At 38.2% G+C, this 25,050-nt stretch overlaps 1 protein-coding gene and 1 pseudogene across 1 annotated transcript in view; both read left to right on the top strand.

Moving 5' to 3' along the window:
- Positions 1-15,977, top strand: part of LHFPL1 (LHFPL tetraspan subfamily member 1) — a 62,461-nt gene extending 46,484 nt beyond the window's left edge. The window contains exon 4 of the mRNA XM_004614479.2: positions 15,796-15,977. Within this exon, the coding sequence (XP_004614536.1) occupies positions 15,796-15,977 (182 nt within the window). The remainder of the gene's footprint in view (positions 1-15,795) is intronic.
- A 3,384-nt stretch (positions 15,978-19,361) lies between these two features.
- On the top strand, positions 19,362-19,480 carry LOC129400718 (small nucleolar RNA SNORA27; annotated as a pseudogene).
- Positions 19,481-25,050: the final 5,570 nt, after the last annotated feature.

Below are 25,050 nucleotides of genomic sequence, written 5' to 3'. Positions count from 1 at the left end.
CTTCTCATTTATCATCTTATATTAAAAATGTTGAATAATTTAAAGCAACAAAACACTATACTTGCATGGGATATTAAACTATTATCATTTCAAATAGAATACATGTGATGATTTTTATAAATATTTCTTACGTACATTAACAAAATAGCCTACATAAGAAAGGTCCCTATTCTTACTTCTAGAATAGTTGATGTCTAATACGACTTCCAGTATAGTGATTCCAGAGAAAAGACGAGGCTATAAAAAGAGAAGAGCCTGTGCTTTACTTTTCCTTACTTCCCTACCCAGTTCCTTGCTGTCGTTAATGACTCAATAAATTGAGGCTGGTGAACTGATTGTTTATAAATCTTACTACCACACGATGGCGATAAAGTCAGGCAAATGTATCTGTTATGTGTTGCTGTTTCAGCCATACATTTGGTTTTGAGATCCAAAAATGTGATACACGCTTAACTTCCTTTATTAATATTTCCTTTAGGATTTCCTTCTACAAACCTAAATATGGATTTCCTTTTTAGCCTTCACCTTTTGCTAGTGTTGTCTTTGTCTATTTGGGGATGATGCTGTATTTTCTCTGTTTAAAAACGTAGAAATAATTAAAAATTGGCTGTATAGTACTTTGTGAGTCCATTTTACAGGACTCTTCTGAGGATGAAATTGAGATTATATCTTTAGCACATTTAGTACAGGACCTGCACTCAATAAATGCTAACACTAATTTCCATTTTAATTATTGCTATTATTATAGGCTAAACTTACCCAGGGCACTGTTTATATGGGGGTGGGCATAGCAAGCAGTGCTCAGGAGCCACTCCTAGCTTTGTGCATTGGAGACCGTTCCTTAGTGCACAGTGTCAAGGATTGCACCCAGGCCACCAATATGCACAACATATTGAGCCATCACTCAGCCTCCCTCTGAAAGGTCTCTTAGTAAGGTGACATGGGTTTCAAAGATATGAACCAGAAAAAAAATCCAAGGGACAATGACTGCATGCTTCTGGAAAAAGTACCTGTCAAGGGTAAATATACAGGACAATGTATATATATATATATATATATATATATATATATATATATATATGTGTGTGTGTGTGTGTGTGTGTGTGTGATCTGTGTACTAATCATATGACTATTTTCAAACAATCTTTACCAAGCTTCACTCACTCATATGAATTTGTGAATTGGGAAAAACATATCTTTTATATCATCTCACTTAAGTAATAATGGCAAATGAAAAACCAGTAGGAATAATCTGTGTTGGCAGGAGATGTGGTGATAAAGGAACTCTCATCCATTGCTCGTGGGCATATCATCTGGTTCAATTTTTGTGGAATGCAGTATGAGAGTACTTAGTAAACTTAGAATTGAGCTGGCATATGATCCAGCAATTCTACTTTTGAGCATCTACCTCCAGGATAGAAAAACATTCATTCAAAAAGACAAACACACATAGTATTTATTGCTGCACTTAGTACAGTCACTAAGATATGGAATCAACATAGTTGTCCAGTGAAAGATTGATGGATTGCGAAGATGTGGTATATAGACAATGGAATACTATGCAGCTGCAAGTTGCTAGGGTCGTTGCTGAGTGGGAATGGTCTTCTTTGAATCTCCTTTTCTTGACCTTGTTCCTGCTGGACCTTCTCTCGTAACGTGGGTCCAGCCTCATCTGGTCTGGGATGGATGAGGGTTAATGAGATTGAAAGAAGGAATTGAGGGTTCTCCGGTAATTTTCTCCAGGCTCTTTTTGTAGAGAGGGGTCCAGTCTCCTTAGGGTCTGCTGCTGCAGAAGGTCTTATAAGATCTTGCTTTCTGTATCCACAGGTGGGTCAGATTTAGGACTGGTGACTTTATTACTTATTATTTCCCAGAAACTTTATTGCCATGATGTGTGTGTTGTGGGGGGGAATTCCCTAACCTATCTGCCTACATCAGTTGCTGCATTAAATGTGTATATGTACTGTCTCAGTTGACCTATTGTGAGGTAGGTGGTATCATTTCCATTTTACTCAAGGGAGAATTAAAACTCAGAGAGGATAAATTTCTTTCTTTGTTCCCAACTTAATTAAAACATTTTTAATTGATTCACAGTGAGACACACAGTTACAAAGTTGTTCATGATTGAGTTTTAGTTATATAATGTCACAACACCCATCCCTTAACCAGTGTACATTTCCCTCCACCAATGATGTTCTGTTTCCCTACCCCCACCCCCCAGACTGCCTCTATGCAGGCACTATAGGTACTGACAGGTTATCATGTATATACCTTAACCTAATTTCAGCACTCAGTTCTTATCCAGAATGATCATTCCCAACTATTTTTTTATTGAATCACCATGAGATAGAGCATTAGAAAATTGTTCATGATTGCGTTTCAGTCATAAAATGTACCAACACCCATTCCTCCACTAGTGTAATTTCTAAGCATCAGTGTCACGAGTTTCCCTCCCACCCCTTCAAGACACCCCCTAACTCTAGCCTGCCTCTATGACAGGCACCTCTCTTCTTTATTTCTCTTTCTCTCTCATTTTATGCATCATGGTTTGTAATATAGATGCAGAGAGGTTATAATGTATATCCCTTTACCTGCATTCAACACTCAGCTCTTGCCCAAAGTGATCATTTCCAATAGTATTGTCATAATGGACCCTACTCTATCTTAAGTGTCCTCCATCTCCCACACCATTGACCAATCACTGACCATTCCTCCTGGCCTGTTTTCTCTCATTTCCAACCATTAATGTCATAGTGGTCCTTCTTATCATAGTTTCTTTATCCATTCATATATTCTTGGACACTTGGGTTGTTTCCAGATTCTGGCTATTGTAAATAGTGCTGCAATGAACATAGGAGTACCGGTAAATTTTCTGCATTCTGTTTTTGGGCGCCTAGGGTATATTTTCATGAATGGGACTGTTGGGTTGTGTGGAAGCTCAGATTCTAGATTTTTGAGAAATATTCATAGTGTTTTCCAGAAAGGCTGGACCAATCGGAATTCCCATCAGCAGTGAATGAGAGTTCCTTTGTTTCCATATCTACTCCAGCACTTGTTGTTCTTTCTGATGTGTGCCAGTCTCTGTGCCATAAGATGATATCTCATTGTTGTTTTGATTTACATCTCCCTGATTATTAGTGGTGCAGAACATTTTTATGTGATTTTTAGTTATTTGTATTTTTTGATGGGGTTGGATGTTTTCCCCTTGCAAAGTTCACCAATGCCTTATATATTTTGGATATTGGCCGCTTATCAAATGACTGCTGGGTAAATTTTTTTCCCTTTCCATATAGGCTATCTTTGTATCCTGTTCATCATTTCCTTTTAAGTGCAGATGTTTCTTAGGTCAATGTAGTCTCATTTGTTTATCTTTGCTTCCACTTGCTTGGTTAGTGGTGTTTCATTCTTGAAGATGTCACATCATGTCTTGAAACTTCAATGTCATGGAGAGTTCTGCCTACATATTCTTCTAAGTTCCTATAAATTCAGATTTCATATCAAGATCTTTAATACATTTTGATCTGATTATTGTGCATGTGTTGTTAATTTTTATAACTGAGTTTATTTTTTTAAAAAACAGCACCAGGCTGTTTTAACTCGGGGCGCCCCAGAAAGGGGTGGGTGAGAACCCTCCCTGCCCCAAGGGACCCAGCCCCAGCAGCCGACCTCCACTACCCAACTGCCACCATGTTCCAGGCCGCTTTCCAGACACATTATAAGACACTTTCTACCCATTTTCTATAATTACCCAAACATATTTGATGCAGTGCAGACAATAGGCAACAAATCATAGAGTAATATATATATGTATATATGTACATGGACATATATACGTATATATATGTATACAATATATATGTGTATATATGTGCATGTACATATATACATATATATATACACACACACACTTCTTGGAGAACCCGGCAAGCTACAGAGAGTGTCCCACCCACATGGACAGAGCCTGACAAGCTATCCGTGGGTTATTCAATATGCCAAAAACAGTAATGATAGTTCTCATTCCCCTGACACTGAAAGAGTCTCCAATTGTTGGGAAAGACAAGTAAGGAGAGACTGTTAAGATCTCAGGGCTGGGAGGAATAGAGGAATTACTGGTGCCTGCTCAAGTAAATCAATGAAAAATGGGATGACAGTGATACAGTGTTATAGTTATAGTGAACTGAGTTTATTTTTTTGCGCAAAGCTGATCAATTTTTCCTTACACCACTTGCTAAAGAAGCTTATCTTGCTACACTTTATATTTTTCCTCCTTTATTGAAGACTTACTGATCACATACCTGAAGGTCTATCTCAGAATAGTAAATTCTGTTCCACTGGTCTGAGAGTCTTTATTTATTCCAACACCATGCTGTTTTGTTTACTACCTCTTTGTAGTACAATTTAAAGTTGGGGAAAGTGATACCTCCCATCTTCTTTTGTCCCAAGTATTTCTTTAGCTATTCTGGGACTTTATTGTTCCACATGAATTTCAGGAGTGTTTCATCTATTTATTTTTTTTAAAAAATGACATGAGTATCCTTATAGGGACTACAGTGAATTTGTATAATGCTTTGGCATTGCCATTTTGATGATATTAGTCCTTTCAATACATGGACAGGATTCGTTTCCACTTCCTTTTTTCCTCTTTTATTGCTTGAAGTCGTGTTTTATAGTTTTATTTGTATAGGTCTTTCACCTCTTTCATTAAGCTGATTCTGAGGAGCTTAATTTTCTGGGGCACAATTGTTAAAGGGATTTAAAAATCTCTTTAATTTATTTCAATATTTGTATATAAGGGGCTGGAGCGATAGCACAGCGGTTGGGCGTTCGCCTTTCACGCCGCTGACCCATGTTCGATTCCTCCGCCCCTCTTGGAGAGCCTGGCAAGCTACGAGAGTATGGAGCCCGCACGGCAGAGCCTGGCAAGCTACTCGTGTGTATTGGATATGCCAAAAACAGTAACAATAAGTCTCTCAATGAGAGACATTATGGTGCCTGCTCGAACAAATCGATGAGCAACGGGATGACAGTGACAGTGATTTGTATATAAGAAAGCCAGGGACTTTTGCATATTACTTAGTAGCCAGCCACTTTGCCATACAAATCTATTAATTCTAGGAGCTTTGTTTTGAAAGCTTGTTGGAATTTTCTAACTATAGTGTCATGTTATCTGCAAGAAGTGAACGTCTGACTTCTTCCTTCCATATCTATATGCCCTTGCTATATTTTTATTGCTTAATTTGTGATGGCAAGTACTTCCAGTACTATATTGAGTAGAAGTAGGGAGAATGGGCAAGGTTGTCTTTTGCCTTATCTTAGAGGGAAGGTTTAAAGATTAAAATTCTTGGCTATAGGTCCAATTTATAAATATTTGGGCATGCTTCCAATTCACTATAACACTCATTGCTAGCAACTTTACCTGTATCACATACTAAAGTATAAACGGGCACAGACTGATTGTTCTTCATACTCTAATTCAGAACCTTGGTCAAAACAATCATTTGTCTATACAGTTTATTTTATAAAAATTTTTTTGCCTCTAACTGCGACTAGATGAATTAATAAAAGAAATGAAAAAGAATTAAGTGAGTTGATAGGTAGAAAAAGTGCCTTTGAAATTGTAAAGTGGCAACATGTATTGAGTGATGTTATTTGTAGTACTTTGCCACATGCTGCTTTGCATATGTTCATCTTCTATGTTAGCAATAGCTCTATTCCCTTTCTCACCTCATTAACTTAGTACTTTTCCTTGAAAAATTCTATTTCCCTATTAAACTGAAATTGATATACCTGTATTATTCTACATCGTAGTGCCTGCAGGATTAATAGTCTGCTTACCAGTCCCACTTTGCCCTTTGGTTCCTTTGCATAGCTCAATTATGCATATGAAAGTTATGAAAGCTATAAAAGTTAATAATACTTTACATATTTGCATAGCTGACTTGATCATATGAAAGTTATGAAACTTATGAAAGTTAATCATACTTTTGGGAGAACTACATGTTCAAAGAGTTTACAATAGTGATTAGTACATAGAACATTTAACCAATAATATTTCAGTTACAAATTTAACTGAGAAAATTCAAGTAGATGTAAGCAGATTGCTATGTCTATTAAATAGACATCAGAGGAGAGAAACTCAATATCTTAGAGGCAAAGCATCCTAAATATTTTATGCTGAGTCAAAGAAGCACAATATTTGGTTGGTTAGTTTTCATCCTGCCTCTTTAGGACAGTATCTGTCTTAGTCCACTTGAACAACTATGAGTGATTACTATTTTATTTCTTTGTTGTTCTGGAGACTGGGAAGTCCAAACTTAAAGTGCTAGCTGAATTATTATTTGGTGAAAAGCAGCTTCCCTTTTCAGAAATAGATATCTTGTGTTTCCATGGAGGTGGAAGGGGTAAACAAGATCTCTGAAGCCTAGTTTTTAATTTTATTTTATTGAATCACCGTGAGATAGTTACAAGCTTTCATGTTTGGGTTACAATCACACAATGATCAAACACCCATCCCTCCACCAGTGCACATTCCCCACCAGCAATATACCCGGTATACCCCCCTTTTCCCACCCTCCCCTGCCTCCATGGAAGACAATATTCCAAGGGCACTAGTTACATTTATTAGATACACTCATGACCTAATCACTAGCTGTTGGGGGAAAAGATGAGCAAACTAACTAAAACTCAGGAAAGTTATAAGAAAGTATTACAAATAATTAATACTGGTTAGCAGAATATGGAGATATGACAGAAGCAAATGCTCAAGGTGGTAAGGAAGATTTAATTAGAAGAACTGAATCTGGTGGGAAGAATTGCAAGAGAGAAAGAAAATTAACCAAATTAGGGTATCTCTGATACCAGGAGGTTTTGAGTATTTTTAGTGATTTTAAAATATTTTTGGGTGATAAAGCCATTCTTTTACTTTCTAGTGCTTTGGTCTGACTTACCGGTTAGAACATTAGGTTTGTTGAAGAATTAAGTTGACAACTCAGAATGCCTACATCATTGTGTCATGTAGTTGCTTCTAGCAAATATGCATTTACCTGACTCACTGAAACGTTTAGAAGCTTTATTTATTTATTCATTTATTTATTTATTTTTGCTTTTTGAGTCACACCCGGTGATGCACAGGGGTTACTCCTGGCTCTGCACTCAGAAATTATCCCTGGCGCTGCTCAGGGGGTCATATGGGATGCTGGGAATCGAACTCAGGTCGGCTGCGTGCAAGGCAAACGTTCTACCTGCTGTGCTACCCCAAGTATTTTTTGGGGGGGAAATCACACCTAGCGATGCACAGGAGTTACTCCTGGCTCTGCACTCAGGAATTACTCCTGGCAGTGTTCAGGGTACCATATGGGATGCTGGGAATCGAACCCAGGTTGGCTTCATGCATGGCAAACGCCCTACCCACTGTGCTATCACTCCAGCCCTTATTTTTAAGATATATATTCTCTGAAAAGGAAATCTGACAATTTCTTGAAATCTTCAATAAGTTCAGGGTCTCCCGTCTCATGGATTCCATTCTCAGGCATTGATTATATTTTACACTGAGGATTTGGCAATTTATCTTGAATTCATTGAATTTACTTTTTACTTGATAATTATTCATACATGCTAAACATCACAAATTTCTTTGCTCACTTACTGTTGCTGCATTAGGAATGTTTATAAACTATGGAAATTCTAAAGTCAGCATTATTTTCTCTTAATAAGTGGGACCACCACCTTTTCCCAATGGTCTGCTATTTCCGCTTAAGTTAAATTTCAGATGCCCATATTAAAATGTATTTAATAAACAAATGACAACTCTTCAGTACTTTTAACAAAACAGCACTTTGGGAGGTGGGGTACCATCATGGTTGCATAAGCTTAATTTTGCAGCAGTGCAGGAAAGAACAGCTTTTCTGAACTGAATCTGCTTTGAAAAAATGACATCCTGACTTGAAAGCGGTCTGTTAAAGGCCCCTATCCTCTTTCCACTTCTCTGTCCTCATGCATCATATACTCCAGTGTTCCAATCTCTGATGCTCTCTAAATCCACTTCCCACAGCCTTTCACTTTCATCTATCCCATTTGATACTCCCCACTCCTCAGTATCTTTCTCCTCTTTGATCTCTTCTTAGTCCATCTTGTATCTTTACTATACAGGATTTGTTAGGAGTCTCGTGTGTCTCTCTGGAGCTAAGAATCTAACCCTAGAGGTTAGTACAGGTAACCTGGTTTGTTACGTTGAAGGCAGCGGTTTCTCTTTTATGTGGCTCACACAGAATTTTGCGCTGTTTGTAATTGTTCTCTATCTGAGAAGTGAGGCTGAGAGAAATATGTTGATTACCTTTCAGGTTCTTCATCCTTACGGTCACTCCTTCCCTTATTTTGCCCAAGTTAAGAGAAGTGTGTCTCAAATATCTGGTTATTGGGGCATATTAGATGGAACAGATGTAAATATTTCCTCTACTTGTCTCTAGCTTGACCACCTCTCCGTATCATAACATCATAAGTTTTGAGGATTTGATTTTCTCTTTATATAGGAAATAAAGTTCCTGCTCTAGATCTTGAGCATTTCACATCCTTAAAACAGCTTTGTTCCTTGTTATCCATTCCCAAATCTCCATGCTACCTTACACTTCTTTTCCTCACCACCTTCTCTCTCATCACAATAATATTCAGGGCGTCTTAATACTGATCCTGGATCATAGCCATAACTTATTCTGGAGCATAGTTCTCAGACCTTGATCTTTGGCATTACTTGATCAAATAAAATGTTTCATATATAAAAGTTCCAATGCATTTCATCTAGTCCTAGTCAGTCTGGTGGTTCTAGTGGTTGTATATGTCCTATACACACTTCCCTGTCTCTTTCTCTAATCTTTCGGGGTCCTAGAATTCTATCAGATGATTCTTTATAAGTTAAGAATTCAGAAACCTAAAATATATGCCCACATCAGTCTCTTTTAAAATTTGTAAATAATTGTATAAACTTATAAATTTAGCAGAGCAGTTTAAAGTTCCCAGAAAAATTGAGAAGTAAGAAGATTTTTTCTATATCTGCTTGGTCCTATACACAGTTACTTATTGCAATAGTCCTAACAAAAGTTTTACATTTATGATTGATGTACCTATATGATGAAAATAATGATTACTCAAAGTTCATAATTTGTCATTGAGTTCACTCTTGGTTTAGATAAAGGTATAGTGACATATGCCATCAATATGGTATAAAAATCATTTTAATTGTTCTAGAAATCATCTGTGCTCTTCTTATTTACTCTGTCCCTCACTCAAAATCAAGGCAACTTCTGTTTATTTTTATGTTTCCACAGCTATATTCCCTTCATGATGCCATGCATTTTGTATGCTTATTAATAACTTATTAATTAGCTTAGTAATATGAACTGAATATTCTTTTATTTATTTATGGATTGATAGTTCATTATACTGAATAATATTCCATTGCCAGGATGTACCATTGTTTATTTATCAATTTACATACTAAAAACCGTATGGATGTCTCCAAGTTTTAGAAACTATAAATAAGCCACTAAAAACATCTGTGTGCATAATGCCATGTAAATAAAATATTTTTTTTTTGCTTTTTGGGTCACACCTGGCGATGCACAGGGGTTACTCCTGGCTCTGCACTCAGGAATTACCCCTGGCCGTGCTCAGGGGACCATATGGGATGCTGGGATTCGAACCCGGGTCAGCCGCGTGCAAGGCAAACGCCCTACCCGCTGTGCTATCTCTCCAGCCCCAATAAAATATTTTTAATACTTTGGGTAAATATCAAAGAATGTTATTGCTAGATCATGTGGTAAGTTTTGTAAAAAACTGTCAAACTTCCATAGTGGGTTGATCTTCTCCTAATACCTTTTCTCTCTTCCTCCAGTATGAACGATTTTGAATGGATGAGTTATCAGCATGTTTGATTCCTAAGATACTACTTTGAATACACATCCTGCTGAGGAAGTTTTCAAATCAAGCTTTGTGTTATTATAAATTCAAACACTAACACAAACTCCAATAATATATCTCAACAAAAGGTTTGAGGCTAACTCCACATCACAGCTCATAGTGATCAATTGACAACTGGACATATACCATTTCTCAAAGGCACATAACTTGGGTTATAGGGAAGAGGGCTAGTTAAAATATCAGCAACTATGGCATCTTGTTTTTTAAAGAAAGCAGTATTGTAATACCATAAGTTAGTGGTGATTCAAAGGTAATAGAGTCAAGTTTCAAACCAATTTGATTTGCAGCTTAGAATAAAAGCAAAGTGTCTCGATTTAAATGTCAGACACATTGCTGAGTGATGATTTAATAACTTTTATGAGGAATCTTGTCAAAGCAAATTCAACACTGGAATAGTCTGACTCATAAGATACGGTGTTAGAAATGATATAGAAGAGCAGAAAAATAGACAGTCTTATCTCAAAGTTCATCCAGAAGCTTTAACATAAAGCTATTTTGCAGTTAGGATCTTCTCTTTATTCTGTCATAATCTTTCTTTTCACAGATATCTATGCACATTTATAAAGATGATTCCTTGGTGTGATACCAGCTCACTGTATTATTTTCTAAGATTTTTCCTTACACAATTCTAGAATTCTAGAATAGAGGCTCAATCAGTTAGTATATTCAGTATGAAACAAAAGGCAACAGCAACTCTGGATGCTATTCAAAGGAACTCAAACACATTTGATTCTCCTGCTGTCTCCAGGCAGGTAATTATTTTCTTCAATTTAAACAGGAATGGGCTGAGATCAATGGATTAAGAAATTTCTTCAATGATTCCAACTCCCAGGGAATTAGTGCTTTTCCCCTCTCAATATATAGTAAAATTCTCTCCTAAGCTTTTACAACTTCCCTGGAATAGGATACAAGACAATTCAAGGCAGACCATCCCCAGTTACAGATAACTTCCTAGGTCAACAAGAAAACACGTACAGTTTCTGTAAGAAAATTTCATTCTGTTGAGATAATCTTTCAGTTATTAATATTAATTTTATAGACTAAGGTGTAAATATATGTTTTTGTCTAGATGAGGACTGTTCAACATAGAAAAAATTTAAAATATCCTTAAAATTTAGACACTGTGTTTCATCTGCCTTCTCCCCTCTGCTCATGAAGCAGGCTTCCAGCTATGGGGCAATCCTCGGAATAGAGAAGGGATAACTAAGAAAACGATTGTTGGAGGAATTAGTCGGGATGGGAGATGTGTGCCAAAAGTAGATAATGGAGCAAACATGATGACCTCTCAGTGTCTGTGTTGCAAGCCATAATTCCCAAAAGTAGAGAAAGAGTATGGGGAATATTGTCTGCCACGAGGCAGGGGGAGTGTGGGAAGGGGGGTATACCAGGGATATTGGTGGTGGGGAATGTGCACTGGTGGAGGGATGGGTGTTTGACTATTGTGTGATTATAACCAAAACATGAAAGCTTGTAACTATCTCATGGTGATTCAATAAAATTTTAAAGAAGTTTTAAAAATTAAGAAAATAGAAATAAATTAGGCACTGTGATTTATAATGCAGTTAATGGTAGGGCTTCATTAATACAGTGTTCTGACACCACACCCTCCACTAGAGTATCCACTTCTTTCCATCACCATTGTTTTAGTTTTGCCTCCTCACCTTTTCCCCTTACTTCCTTCTCCAAACCCATAGTTTGGTAAGATAATCCTTTGTTATGTAAGGTTGTTTTATGTATTCATGGATGTGTAGCAGCATCTCTGACCTCTGGTTAACTGGTCTCTGCTTTTAGGATACTACTGCTTCCAATCCTTTTATAGATAATTTAATCTTCCAAAACCATATGGAGTAAGCGATATTTATTTATTTATTAATTGGCTGTTTGGGTCACACCCAGTGATACACAGGGGTTACTCCTGGCTCATGCGCTCAGGAATTACTCCTGGCAGTGCTCAGGGGACCAGATGGGATGCTGGAATCAAACCTGGGCTAGCCACATGCAAGGCAAACGCCCTACCCACTGTGCTATCACTCCAGCCCCCCAATATTTATTTTTAAATTAATTTTATCATAGTTCCGATAAGATGGTTACATTTGTGTTAAATTTTATAATATTACTATGTAAAGCTATTGCAGCCCCAAAACACCAAAGTATTCATAGGTGTATCAAATGTGATGGTGTACTTAAATTATTTGTTGCATAAGAGATAACTAATAAATTTTATATAAATAAATTGATCAAAAATACTTTAAGAAATAGGGATTGACGATGGTCCATGGCACTTTAATAAAATTTTGTTCGGGCAGGGCTAGATACTGCAGCAGATAGGGTACTTTGCTTGCATGCAACTGACCTGGGTTTGATTCCATATGGTCTCCCCGGCATCGCCAGTAGTAATTTCTGAGTGCACAGTCAAGGAGTAAGCCTTGAGCATCTCCACACTGTGGCCTTAAAATAAAAAAAAATCTTGTTGGAGAAAAAGTGTGGTAGGTCCTTGCCCCTGATTCATCCTTATATAGAAAACATAAATTTATTTGCAAAACAACAATGTCCAAGATTTGTGTCGATGAAGTAAAAAACTAACATCAGCTACCTACTTTTGAAAATTCTCTTTCTATCAAGGACAAAAGAAGTTGACGGTTGGCCCATCTCTAGTTTTCACTAATCTACTTTAAGTGAGTATGCATCTAAGGCAGAATTTCCTGATACAGGTAACATTGCCTCCCCGGGTGGGGCGTTCTCAAATGATGAGGTGAGGATAGACACCTTGGGTGGAATTGGGGATACTTTCTCTTTGTTCACTGAAAGAGCATATTTCAAGAGGGGCACTGAGTGATTTTTTTTCTTTCCTGAAAAGGAATGGCATGCCAAAAATGTTTGCGAACCTCTGCTCTAAGGGAAGGTGTGATGATATGGATGGGGGGGTGAAGATATAATGGCTACTTGCCTCAGTCAGGATTCTTTGATTTTCTCTTTTCAGAGTTCCACTGTTACTGTTAATGTTGAGGGAATTTTACAGACAGCTGGATTATTTTATTTGAGAGGGTTTCTCTTGGGCTGAAGAGATAGTCCAGGACTTTAGACACTTGGTTGCATGTTGCTAATTCTAGTAGATCACTTCCACCACAGATGGTACTCTGAGCACTACCTTTTGTGATTCCTGAGAATGGTCCTAGGAGTAAGCCCTCAGCACAGCCAGGTGTGGCCCCAGAACAAACAAAATAATAACCACTTTCTCTGAATATAATATTGTTTTTAAAGATTTTACACTCTGATTCTTAGCATGTTTGGGGTGGTTCTGAGACTTTAGTAAGTCATTTGAATGTTTCAGCCCATGGGTAAAGAATTATATCCGCTGAAGGACAAATATTTCACACTTGCCATAATACTTACAAAAGATTGATTCATTGAAGTACAGAAACGGAAGCATAAAAGAAAAGATACACAGTGATGAGGCACTCTGATGAGAGAATTTGACTTAAGGAATTTAATGTATGTTCTCCAGCTCTTTGAATCATAGCCTTCATCACCAAAATTCATTCATCTTTGAAGAATTCTTGGTTAACTACACATACGAACAACTCACTGTTTTTAACTGGTTTTAACAAAAAAAAGCACATTCATCCTACTAAATCAACAATCTGGAAGGGGTAAAGTTTAGATTTAAAATCTTAAAGTTCATGCTACAGCATCTCATCCAGCAGTATATCTATATAAAGTGTATATATATATATATATATATATATATATAAAGGGTGCAAAGATAAATTCCTATATAAAGGGTGCAAAGATAAAGAGAAGGTAACACCTAGTAGAGAATGTTGGGAGGACTCGCTCGGGTTGAAAGCTGCGTACCAAAAGTAGACTATAGACGGAACATGATGGCCACTCAATACCTCTATTGCAAACTACAGCACCCAACAGGAGAGAGAACAAAAGGGAATGCCCTGCCACAGAGGCAGGATGGTGGGGGTTGGGGTGGGGGTGGTGGGAGGGATACTGGGAACAGTAGTGGAGGAGAATGGGCACTGGTGGAGGGATGTAAACAATCACTGATCACTGTATGACTGAAATGCAAACATGAAAGTTCATAAGTTGGTAACTGTACCTCATGGTGATTCACTAATAAAAAAAAGAAAAGAAAAATTCCTGAAGTTGATACTGCTGAGGTTAATCAATAAAAAGTTCCTGGTGGTGGTGACTTCTGAGTATTGTCCTGAGGATGATATGAATTGATGAATTGAAAATGGATGACGTGATTTTGGGAATTTGGAAAGATGTGTGAGAGATGTCTTGACAGTAGAAAGACTGTTTCCAAAGTGTGAAATTTGGGAAGAATTAATTTGGTCTGGATGGAAAAGCAAGGAAGTAGAACTTGGAGCAATCTTAAACTCTTTATGTAACATATGAATCAATTAAATGTAGCAAAATAATTATTAAAAAGTAACTTATTATGGAGATTAATATTGACTTTCCATCTGACTGTGGTTACAACCATCTTTCTGCAAGACTTTGAGGTATGTGAAGGTCATTTCCTATCTTTTTGTTTCTTTTTTTTAGATGACAGAATTAATTTTATCTATTTATTGGGGGTTTAGAGCTATGTTCACATTATGCTCAGTTACTCCTGGCTCTGCTTTCAGGAGTTACTCCTGGTGGTGTTTGGGGGACCATGTGGGAAGCTGGGGATCGAACCTGGGTTTGCCACATGCAAGGAAAGTGCCTTACCACTGTACTATGTCTTTGGCCCCCCAATTTTCCTTGGCTCCCCTATAATTTTGTATGATTTGGCATATAACCCAATTCAGGAGTCCACATTTAGTAATTAGTTGAGACTTTAATTACTTGTATAATAATAGCTGTCCTTTGTGGGAACTAACATTTTCTGAGGGATTTCTGAAAAAAAAAATACCTCAAAGGAAGGAGTCTAACACTGATAACATGGCAGGAATTGAGGAGATGTTTTGGAGCAGCTAGTCCTTCACATTCCCATTTAAATTTGAACAATTCCTTATAAATTGGCTTTGGTTACAATGCATAGTTCCCAGCTAATTTTTGAAAGGCTATGTTAAATAGAGACATTTAGTAAGAGATAAGAGATTTTTTTTTCGGTCAAATCTCTTGATGATGAAAGATGCCTTTCTTTGCAAGCAGTACCTGCATTGTACTGTAACTGTGTGGTTAAAACTGTGGAGCTCTAGAGTCCAGATTAACCAGGATAATAGCCAGACTGTACTGATTTCCAGGTATAATTTTGCACAATTAGTTTATCCTGTGTATTGGTCCCTCATTTGCATACAATAGAGATAATAAGAATAATTGTCAGGGCTGGAGAGACAGTCAACAGGGTAAAGTACATACTTGTATGCTATTGACCCTGGATCAATCCCTGGCACCACATAATCCCCTGATGGTGATCAAAAGTAATTCCTGAGTACAGAGCCAGAAATAAGGTCTGAGCACCACTGCATTTGTGGGTAAACTCCAAATGTACAGTTACCATACATAGAGTTATTGTATTGCAAAAATATGCATGTCCAATGAACCTAGCATAATTTTGACACACGATAAAACTTTTTGTAGTGACTGTCATGAGGATCACTATGACTGCCTCCACCCGTATCATTTCCTCAGTTTCCTCCTGTAACAAAATATTGTATTACCTATTGCTGAAACAAGTACTGGTCTTCAGCAAAGAAGGAAAGGAGGAAATTGGCAGACAGTTTCACTTACTGTTTATTGCTGTCACTTTAATCCTAATAGCCTGCAAAAAATATATGAGAAGACAACAACATCCTTATGTCTCTGTCCCTGTTTCTACAGGTACCTGTCAGCTTGGTTGGGCCTATTACTGTGCTGGAGGTGGAGCAGCAGCAGCCATGTTGATCTGTACCTGGCTTTCATGTTTTGCTGGAAGAAACCCCAAGCCTGTCATGTTGGTGGAAAGCATTATGAGGAACACCAACTCTTATGCCATAGAGCTTGACCACTGCCTCAAACCTTAAACTTTGGCAGAGGATTAAGAAAGTGGATAGGTCGAGGCAAGACAATTCTAAAATGAGTTCCTAAGGACTAGGCCAGTTGCTACTCACCTGCAAGTCGTGTAACTTAATATCTGCATGGTTTTCAACTCGCCAGGAATTTATTGCTAGTTTTCCTGAATCCAACTTGTCAGAAGTCTTTAAAATAAATCTAGAATAATATTCTATCAAATATTTTCCTAGTTACTGAGTACCCGCTAGCAGCTAACTCTGAAAAACAAGGAAAACTCTCTTTTTAAAAGTAATTTCACAATCAAAAGACACTATAGAGTTTTTTAGTTACTTTCTACCCCTTCTTAAAGTCTGTGTAAGAGTATTTGTGCAGAGAGGGTTTAAAAAATGGGTAGGGATGGTCCCCACAACACTACTCATATGGCACCCCACTTGGCACTTATTGCCTTAGCCCAAAATTTGGAATTTCTTTCTTTATTGGAACCATACCAGAGTTGTTACTTCCCCCATTCTGACTTTATGACTTTTTAGTTTTGAAGAAACTTGTCAGGAAGGTGATTCCCAGTAGAGGGATAGAACACTAATCAATGTTGCTTGCATTTTATCTTCCTTATTCATTTTTAGGATGTTTGTCAAACTTCAATTTTGTGTACTACCTGTGAGTGTCACTAAAATATAGCCACAATGTTCTCTTATCATTTGTAAACACAGAAATGGTATTCATCAAATACTCTGAGCAGAAACTAATATTTGTTGTACATTCAATAAACAAAAATTCAGTTATGATGACAAGGATATTCCTGCTGGCTGTCACTGAAATTTCTATCAGAGTTTATTTCTATTGACTAAGCTTTCCAGTTGCTGTTTTCCCTTCTACCATGATATAAGTTCCTGTATTTGTTTCAAATATTGTTCATCAAATGTTTTCCCTCGCCTCTAAGACAGATGTGAACTAACACAGCCTTGATACCATCTAGAGTTTGTGCATTTTAGGCATGGATCTATCCCATTTGTGCTCAAGGCTGAGGGATGGTGTAGGACAATTCAATGTTTTCTGGGGATTGAATTTTCCTCCCAATTAATTTAAGATAACTTTCTATTGTTCCATAACTTCATCTTTAGGAAATATGGAGGGACTGTTACTCAAAAGGCCAATTCATCTATTGAATGATTAAAATACTAAAATGACAAAGCCTGGTCTCATTAATTATATGCTATTTCAAGAGAAATACGGTTCTTTTGTTTTGTTTTGTTTTGTTTTTGGGTCACACCCAATGATACTCAGTGATTATTCCTGGCTCTACATGTAAGAATTACTCCTAGCAGTGCTTTGAGGGCCATATGAGATATTGAGAATTGAAACCAGGTTGGCCATATTCAAGACCTGGTTGCTGTTCTATAGCTCTGGCTCCATGAGGAGTAAGGGTTCTTTTTTGGGGGGAGGATTTTTGGGTCACCCCCAGTGATGCACAGGGGTTACTCATGGCTCATACACTCAGGAATCACTCCTGGTGGTGCTCGGGGGACCATATGGGATGCTGGGCATCAAACCCGGGTTAGCCGCACGCAAGGCAAAAGCCCTACCCACTGTGCTATTGCTCGAGCCCCTAGGTAAGGGTTCTTATGCCAATTTTATGTGGGCAAGAAAATTCAGGCACATATTACATTCATGTCATTTATTCATTTAGTAACTAACATGACACATCTATTGTGTACCCTACCATATGCCTCATTCTGTATTGCATACTGGGAAAAGGATGATGACAGTTTTTCACTCTACATAAAGGATGGCAATTATATAGGAAGGAAAAAAGAGAGGGAAAGAAATCTAGAGTGCAACAAGAAGGGAAGCATCTGGGGGGCAGGAGTCAAGGGCCTAGGGTGTAGAGAACTGGTATAGCTATATATACAAACCACACAGAGATAGATAGATAGATAGATAGATAGATAGATAGATAGATAGATAGATAGATAGAGAGAGAGAGAGAGATAGAGAGAGAGAAAGCGTCAGCTATAGAGACAGACGGGGGTGTGGTGGTGATGGGAGAGACCCTGGGGACACTGGTGCTGGGAAATGTACACTGGTGGAGGGATGGGTGTTGGAATACTGTGTGAATGAAATCCAATTATGAACATCTTTGTAATGGTCTCACAGTGCTTCAATAAAAAGTCACAAAAATATTGAAAGCAGGAGATCCAAACCATAAGGACCAAACTTAAAGATGTGTCGGTCAAATAAGCAGGCTGGGACATGGAGTCTGGGCAGATTATGAACCTCGGAGATAAGAGAGACAAAGAGACAATATTATATCACTAACTGTTCCTAGAATCTGGTGATACAATTCCCTTTCCTTGCATCTTGCTTCCCAGAAAGTCTAAACTTTGCTCTGCTCCATGTCCCGGTTTTCCTAAATTCACTTCGAAGAAGTGGATTTTTCCCATCCCAGAGAGCTAGTTGAGGAAAAGGGGATAATTAAAAAGATACATCTTAGTATTGGCATAGATATGAGGTAAAAGGAACCCTTATATATTGCTGGTGGAACGTTGCTGGTGGAATATTGAGTGTTTCAACTTTTTGGAAAGCAATTTGGGTACTTCTCCAGAAACTGAGAATCGAGTTTCCATATGACTCAGCAATACCACATCCAGTTATCTATTCCAAGGGCCCCAAAAATTATATTCATAAAAGAAGTTTTCACTCCAATATTCAGTGCAGCACTATTCACAATAACCATAATCTGGAAAGACCCAAGTGTTCAAGAACAGATGACTGGACAAAAAAAGCTGCTGTATATACACAAAGGATTACTACTTGGCTTTAAAAATTATGAAATCGGGGCCAGAGCTATAGCACAGCCGGTAGGGCGTTTGCCTTGCACGCGGCCGACCCGGGTTCGATCCCCGGCATCCCATATGGTCCCCCAAGCATACCAGGAGTAAATCCTGAGTGCAAAGCTAGGAGTAACCCCTGAGCATCACTGGGTGTGACCCCCCAAAAATTATGAAATCATGCAACCTGCTACCACATGGAAGAAACTGGAGGGCATTGTGTTCTGTGAACTCAGCCAGAGAGAGACAGATAAGGAATAAGCTCTCTCATATGAATGATATAATGAAGCACAGTAAGGGAATAAAAAATGTACAAAATAACAGACTTGAGAAGTGGTGTATGGAATAGAGCTTACTTTGGTTGAGAGATTTGGACGAAGTAGAGGCGATAGTTAAGGAGAGGGATGGTCGCAGAGGGGGTGTCTAGGGACAATGGTCGAGGGAATCAGACACACTGATAAAAAGTGTGGTGTTGGAATTTTGTATGCATGAGATCCTACTATTGACACTATTATCAACTTGTAAAATTGAGTAAAATAACACTTAAAATTTAAAAGATCCATTTAATGTCCCCTACTTCCTTTGCCAATTCGACTTATGTCTTAATTGGTCACTCAAGTGGGGCGAACGAAGTGTTCTTTTAAAATTCAAGCAAACTGTCTTGAATCCTCTCAGGGGAAAAATATGAGAAAAAGATAATAATTTTAACTTTTTTTCCTTTTTGGGTCACATCCACTGATATGCAGTGGTTACTCCTGGCTCTGCACACAGGAATTACTCCTGGTGGTGCTGGGGGAACATGTGGGATGCCGGGGACCGAACCTGGGTTGGACACTTGCAAGGCAAATGCCCTCCCTGCTGTACTAGTGCTCCAGTCCCAAGATATTCATTTTAAGGAACTATTACCTCATATAAGTTAAGACTACCTTACTTTTTCAAAATAAATATTTAAAATGTGATATTTTTCTCCAGTTATGAAATTCTACCTGAAGAACTGAAATAAAAAATGAACATAGTCCCTTTTTAAATTTAAACTTGAATTTAAATTCTTCCCTGCCTGTACTTGGTTCATTCCTTTAAAGCGTTTTTCCCTTGTGACATGGATTAAGTTTTTGGAATTTTAGTCTTAACCTCTATCTGCTACTGAGCAGAAAGGAAGAAAAGTCTCATGAGTCAGGTTGAGGGCTGAATGAGTGTAATGACCTCAGAAACTAATTTATTCTCTGTCTGGATATCACTTATGCTCCTTGCCTGTGCATAAAATTGCCTACCTATGTTCTTTTTGACGCTTGGAATTCTTTTTTTTCTCTATATAATGTTCATTCTTTTTTAAAAAATTATTTACTTATTTTTAAAAGTTTACTGAATCACAATGAGATGGTCATAAGCTTTCATGTTTGGGTTACAATCACACAATGATCAAACACCCATCCCTCCACTGGTGCACATTCCCCACCACCTATATCCCTGGTATACCCCCCCCCCCGCTTCTAGCCCTCACCCTGCCTCCATGGCAGACAATATTCCCCATATTCTCTCTCTACTTTTGGGAATTATGGCATGCAACACAGACTCTGAGAGGTCATCATGTTTGGTCCATTATCTACTTTCGACACACATCTCCCATACCGACTGATTCCTCCAGCCATCATTTTCTTAGTGATCCCTTCTCTATTCCATCTGCCTTCTCCCCTCCACTCATGAAGCAGGCTTCCAGCTATGGGGCAATCCTCCTGGCCCTTATATGTACTGTCCTTGTGTGTCAGCTTCATGTAATGTTATTTTATACTCCACAAATGAGTGCAGTCCTTCTATGTCTGTCCCTCTCTTTCTGACTCATTTCACTTAGCATGATACTCTTCGTGTCTATCCATTTATAAGCAAATTTCTTGGAATTCTTTGGGCTGGGTGAGAGATGGAAGGTGATTCAACCCACAATCAACTATTTATATTTTTGTTGAGATAGCATTAGTTTGGTTTTGAGAATGCCTCTTCACACCTCTTCAAAGGTATGTTGTCACAATGTGTTATGACTGCTGTTATTGTTCTACCACCATATATTTGACTCTTTTCATCATATGTGCCCACTATGTCCTCCATATCTGGCAGGAAAGTTTCTGCTGTCCAAATCCAAAGTTTGATTTTGGACAGGTTCATCTAATTCCTTCGCATTTTTCCTTTATGTCTCATGAATGATTGGGATCATTTGGTATGTGTCTATCTCTTCTGCCTTATTTCACTTAGGGTCATATCCTTTAATCTATTTTTAACCAAAAGGTAAGATTTCATTATTTTCTTGAAACTTAACATTATTCCATTGTGTATATATAAACCACATATTTATTCACTCATATGCTGTTGAGTACTTGGATTTTTCCCAGATCTAAACTACTGTAAATAGCATTGGGATTTACAGTAGTTTAGATCTGGAATGCATACATCTTTTCAAAACAGTGATTTAATATTCCTTGGATATATACATATGAGGACTTTCTTTTCTCTTGCTGCTATATGTAGTCTGTGTCTGTGTTTTGATTTTGATTTTACAATTTTGATTACTATGTGTCTTGGTGTACTTTTGTTTGAGTCCATTTTGTTTCCTATCCTTTGAGCCTCTTGAAAATGTGCAGGAGCCTTTCTTAAGATATCAGAAAAGTTCTCAGTTATTATTTCTTTAACCAGCTGCTCTTACCATTTACATTTTCCCACTTCTAGTATTACTATGATTTGTAGATTATTTATCTTGCTATTATCTATCAAAAATTTTACATTCTCTTTCATTCATTTACTTTTCTTTTTTCACTTAGTCATGGGTAATGGTATTTGGTAATTGGTATTTTGTCTTTAATATCACTCATGCATCCTCTGCATGCTGAATTCTCTTGGTTTAGTTTGCTATTGCATTTGTGCAGACTCTTTGAAAGGTGATAAGTTCATCTTTAAGTTGGTTAAATTTTTCTTCCAATTATTGGTTTATTTCCGTGGTTGTTACATGAAGCACTGATTTGGTTTACTCATTGATGAGGCTTGAGGGTTCATTTGATCTCAGTGATTTGCCAGACTTCTGTACTTATCTTCAAAAGCAGGTGAAATATTTTGTTTTATGGTTGTTCTTAAATATTTTTGGGTGCTACAATTTAAGTTTAAAATGACAGACATCTGAAGTCTGATCCAGTTTGTGATTGTTCAGTAAGTGGTACTCCTTATAATATATTAGTTCAACCATGTCCATGCCCTTTGGATGTTACTTCATTGGTCATGTTTACAAGTAGGCCATCATGGTGAGGAGGACCACCACAGACATTAAAATGTTTATTCTTAAAATCCTTATTATTCATATACTCATTGTAATGCTAATTACAGTAGTCTAGTTCTGGAAAGAGCCCAAGTCTCAACAAGATATGAGTGGATAAAGACGTATATATACACAATGGAATAATGCTTAGTTACAAAAAAATCATTCATTTTGGTTAAACATGGATTAAAGGATGTAACCCTAAGTGAAATAAGGCAGAAGGAGAACCACACATATCAAATGATCCCACTCATTCATGAGACATAAAGAAACAATGATAATGAATTAGATGAACCAGTCCAAAACCAAACTTTGGATTTGGACAGGATTTCCAGAGTTGGAGGCTATAGTGGGCACATTTTATCTTATTTATTTATTTATTTATTTATTTATTTATATTAGTGACTCACCATGAGATATAGTTACAGGCTTACAGACTTTCATGCTTGTGTTTCAGTCATACAATGATTGAATACCGATCCCTCCACCAGTGCCCATTTTCTACCACCAATGGTCCCAGCATCCCTCCTACCACCCCCACCCTGTCTCTTCCACCCTGCCCTGCCTCTGTGGCTGGACGCTCCCTTTCGCTCTCTCTCTCCTTTTGGGTGTTGTGGTATGTCAATAGAGGTATTGAGCGACCATCATGTTCGGTCTATAGTCTACTTTTGGCACACATCTTTCAACCCAAATGGGTCCTCCCAACATCCTTTACTTGGTGTTTACACTTTAATGGAAAGAGTCTAATATGTGGTGGTGGAAAGATGACAGCAGCCTTGTAGAAGGCACATTGTGACAACATACCTTTGAAGAGTGTGTGAAGGCATTCTCAAAACATGCAATGATGGCACTGGAGCAATAGCACAGCGGGTAGGCTGTTTGCTTTGCATGCAGCCAACCCAGATTCAATTCCCAGCATCCCATATGGTCCCCTCAGCACAGCCAGGAGTAATTTCTGAGTGCATAGCCAGGAGCAACCCCTACATATTGCCGGTGTGACAAAAAAATCCATGCAATAATGTAAACCAATGCTATCTCAATAAAAAAGGAATGTGCATGTATTCAATATAAAAGAAATAGCCATGTCATCCCTATTAGTTTATTCATTTTAATAGAATACTACCTGTGGTGTATTAGACATGCCAAAAACAGTAACAGCAAGTCTCACAATGGAGACATTACTGGTGCCTGCTTGAGCAAATCGATGGGCAACAGGATGACAGTGACAGTGATAGACATTAGTTTTCGGGAAAAAATGGGAATTAATTACCCATTTGGCATGCTTTTGTGTCTGTAGCATTGCAATTTCCAAAGCTGAGGTAACCATTGAAATGCAAGTTTTAAATTACTCAGGTCTCTAATTAGCCCAGTTTCAGAGTAGTTTCTGCCTTCATTTAGTTACATTGCTGGTGTATTACAAACAGTGGTTTCTTGCATTGTGGACTTGAACCAAGACATACAGGTCTGGTCTCTGGGAAAAGGGAATTTTGGCTTCTGCAGAGTGGTAACATAAAGTTTTAGCTGATAGGGGCGGGAACGATAGCACTGTGGGTAGGGCGTTTGCTCTTGCACGCAGCCAACCCAGGTTGGATTCCCAGCATCACATATGGTCACCCGAGCGCCGCCAGGAGTGATTCCTGAGTGCAGAGCCAAGAGTATCCCTTGAGTATCACTGGGTGTGACCCAAAAAGCAAAAATAAATAAATAAATAAAGTTTTAGCTGATGAAGGAAATTATGTTGGAATGAGGTAATGAGGGACATTCTCTGCAACAAGATTCATAATCATCAAGCAAGTTGTCCAAAGAGGGAAAACCAGATGCTTTCAGAATATGATAAGGAAAGTTTTTAAGTTATTTATTTTATTGAATCACCATGTGGAAAGTTACAAATTTCTCAGGCTTATGTCTCAGTTATACAATACTCAAACACCCATCCCTTCACCAATGCCCATATTCCACCAACAAAACCCCCAGTATACCTCCCACCCCTGCCCCTCCAACTGCATAACTAATAAATTTCACTTCATTTTCTCTTTACCTTAATTACATTCCATATTTCAACACAAAACTCACTATTGTTGTTGGAGTCTCCCCCCAAAAAAGACAGCCTACTGCCAAGGAAGCATTTGATAATTAGTTTTCCATTGCTAAGAATGAAGAGATATGAAGTTCCGCTGTTCCAAGTACATTAGTCTTTTTTTTCTCCTTTCCGCGCCACCAAGTTCGTGCCTGCTTAATAGTCCTCATAATATGGAGGACGCCAAGCTGCTTCTCCCTGAAAAGGGAAAAAAAAAAAAAGAGAAAAAAGGATATTTCCCCTCCTCGGCCGGTGTGGGGCTATGGCTTAGTTCACAGTCTAGAGACATGGCTGCAAGCAGTTTCTGGGACCAAAAGTAGTCTAGTCGGCCTCCGGATCCTGATCAATCAGTAGCAAAGCGGCCGCACAAAAGTGTGGTCACCCGGGTCAAATCTCCATGGAGCATGCGCCGGTATCGGCCCCGGCCCAAGACTGCCCAAGAGTCCTGCTGTTCCAAGTACATAATTTTTTTTCTCCTTCCCATGCCACCAAGTCTGTACCTGCTTAAGAGACCTCATAATATGGCGTACGTCACACCCCTTCTCTCCGAAAAGGGAAAAAACCGAGAAAGAAGGATATTTCCTCTCCTCGGCTGGCGTGCGGCTATGGCTTAGTTCACAGTCTAGAGACATGGCTGCTACTTTGATTACCTTCAATATTTCAACAAAAAACTCACTATTATTGTTTGGTGTTTCCCCCCCAAAGTCAGACCTGCTAAAAAGGAACCACTTCACATTGCTGACAATTAAGAGATATTAGGTCGCGCGGCCACAACAGCGGGTGCGTGGTTTTGGATTTCTGTATAAAATCCAGGGAAAATTCTGCCAGAAATTGCATCACTGCAAGCTTTTACTTCCCTTTTGTGGTGCTCATGAGATGGAAAA

This window comes from Sorex araneus, chromosome X (assembly GCF_027595985.1).
Source record: "Sorex araneus isolate mSorAra2 chromosome X, mSorAra2.pri, whole genome shotgun sequence".
Taxonomy (NCBI): domain Eukaryota; kingdom Metazoa; phylum Chordata; class Mammalia; order Eulipotyphla; family Soricidae; genus Sorex; species Sorex araneus.
The sequence above is the reverse complement of the archived record's forward strand: the minus strand, read 5'-3'. Positions and strand labels throughout refer to the sequence as shown.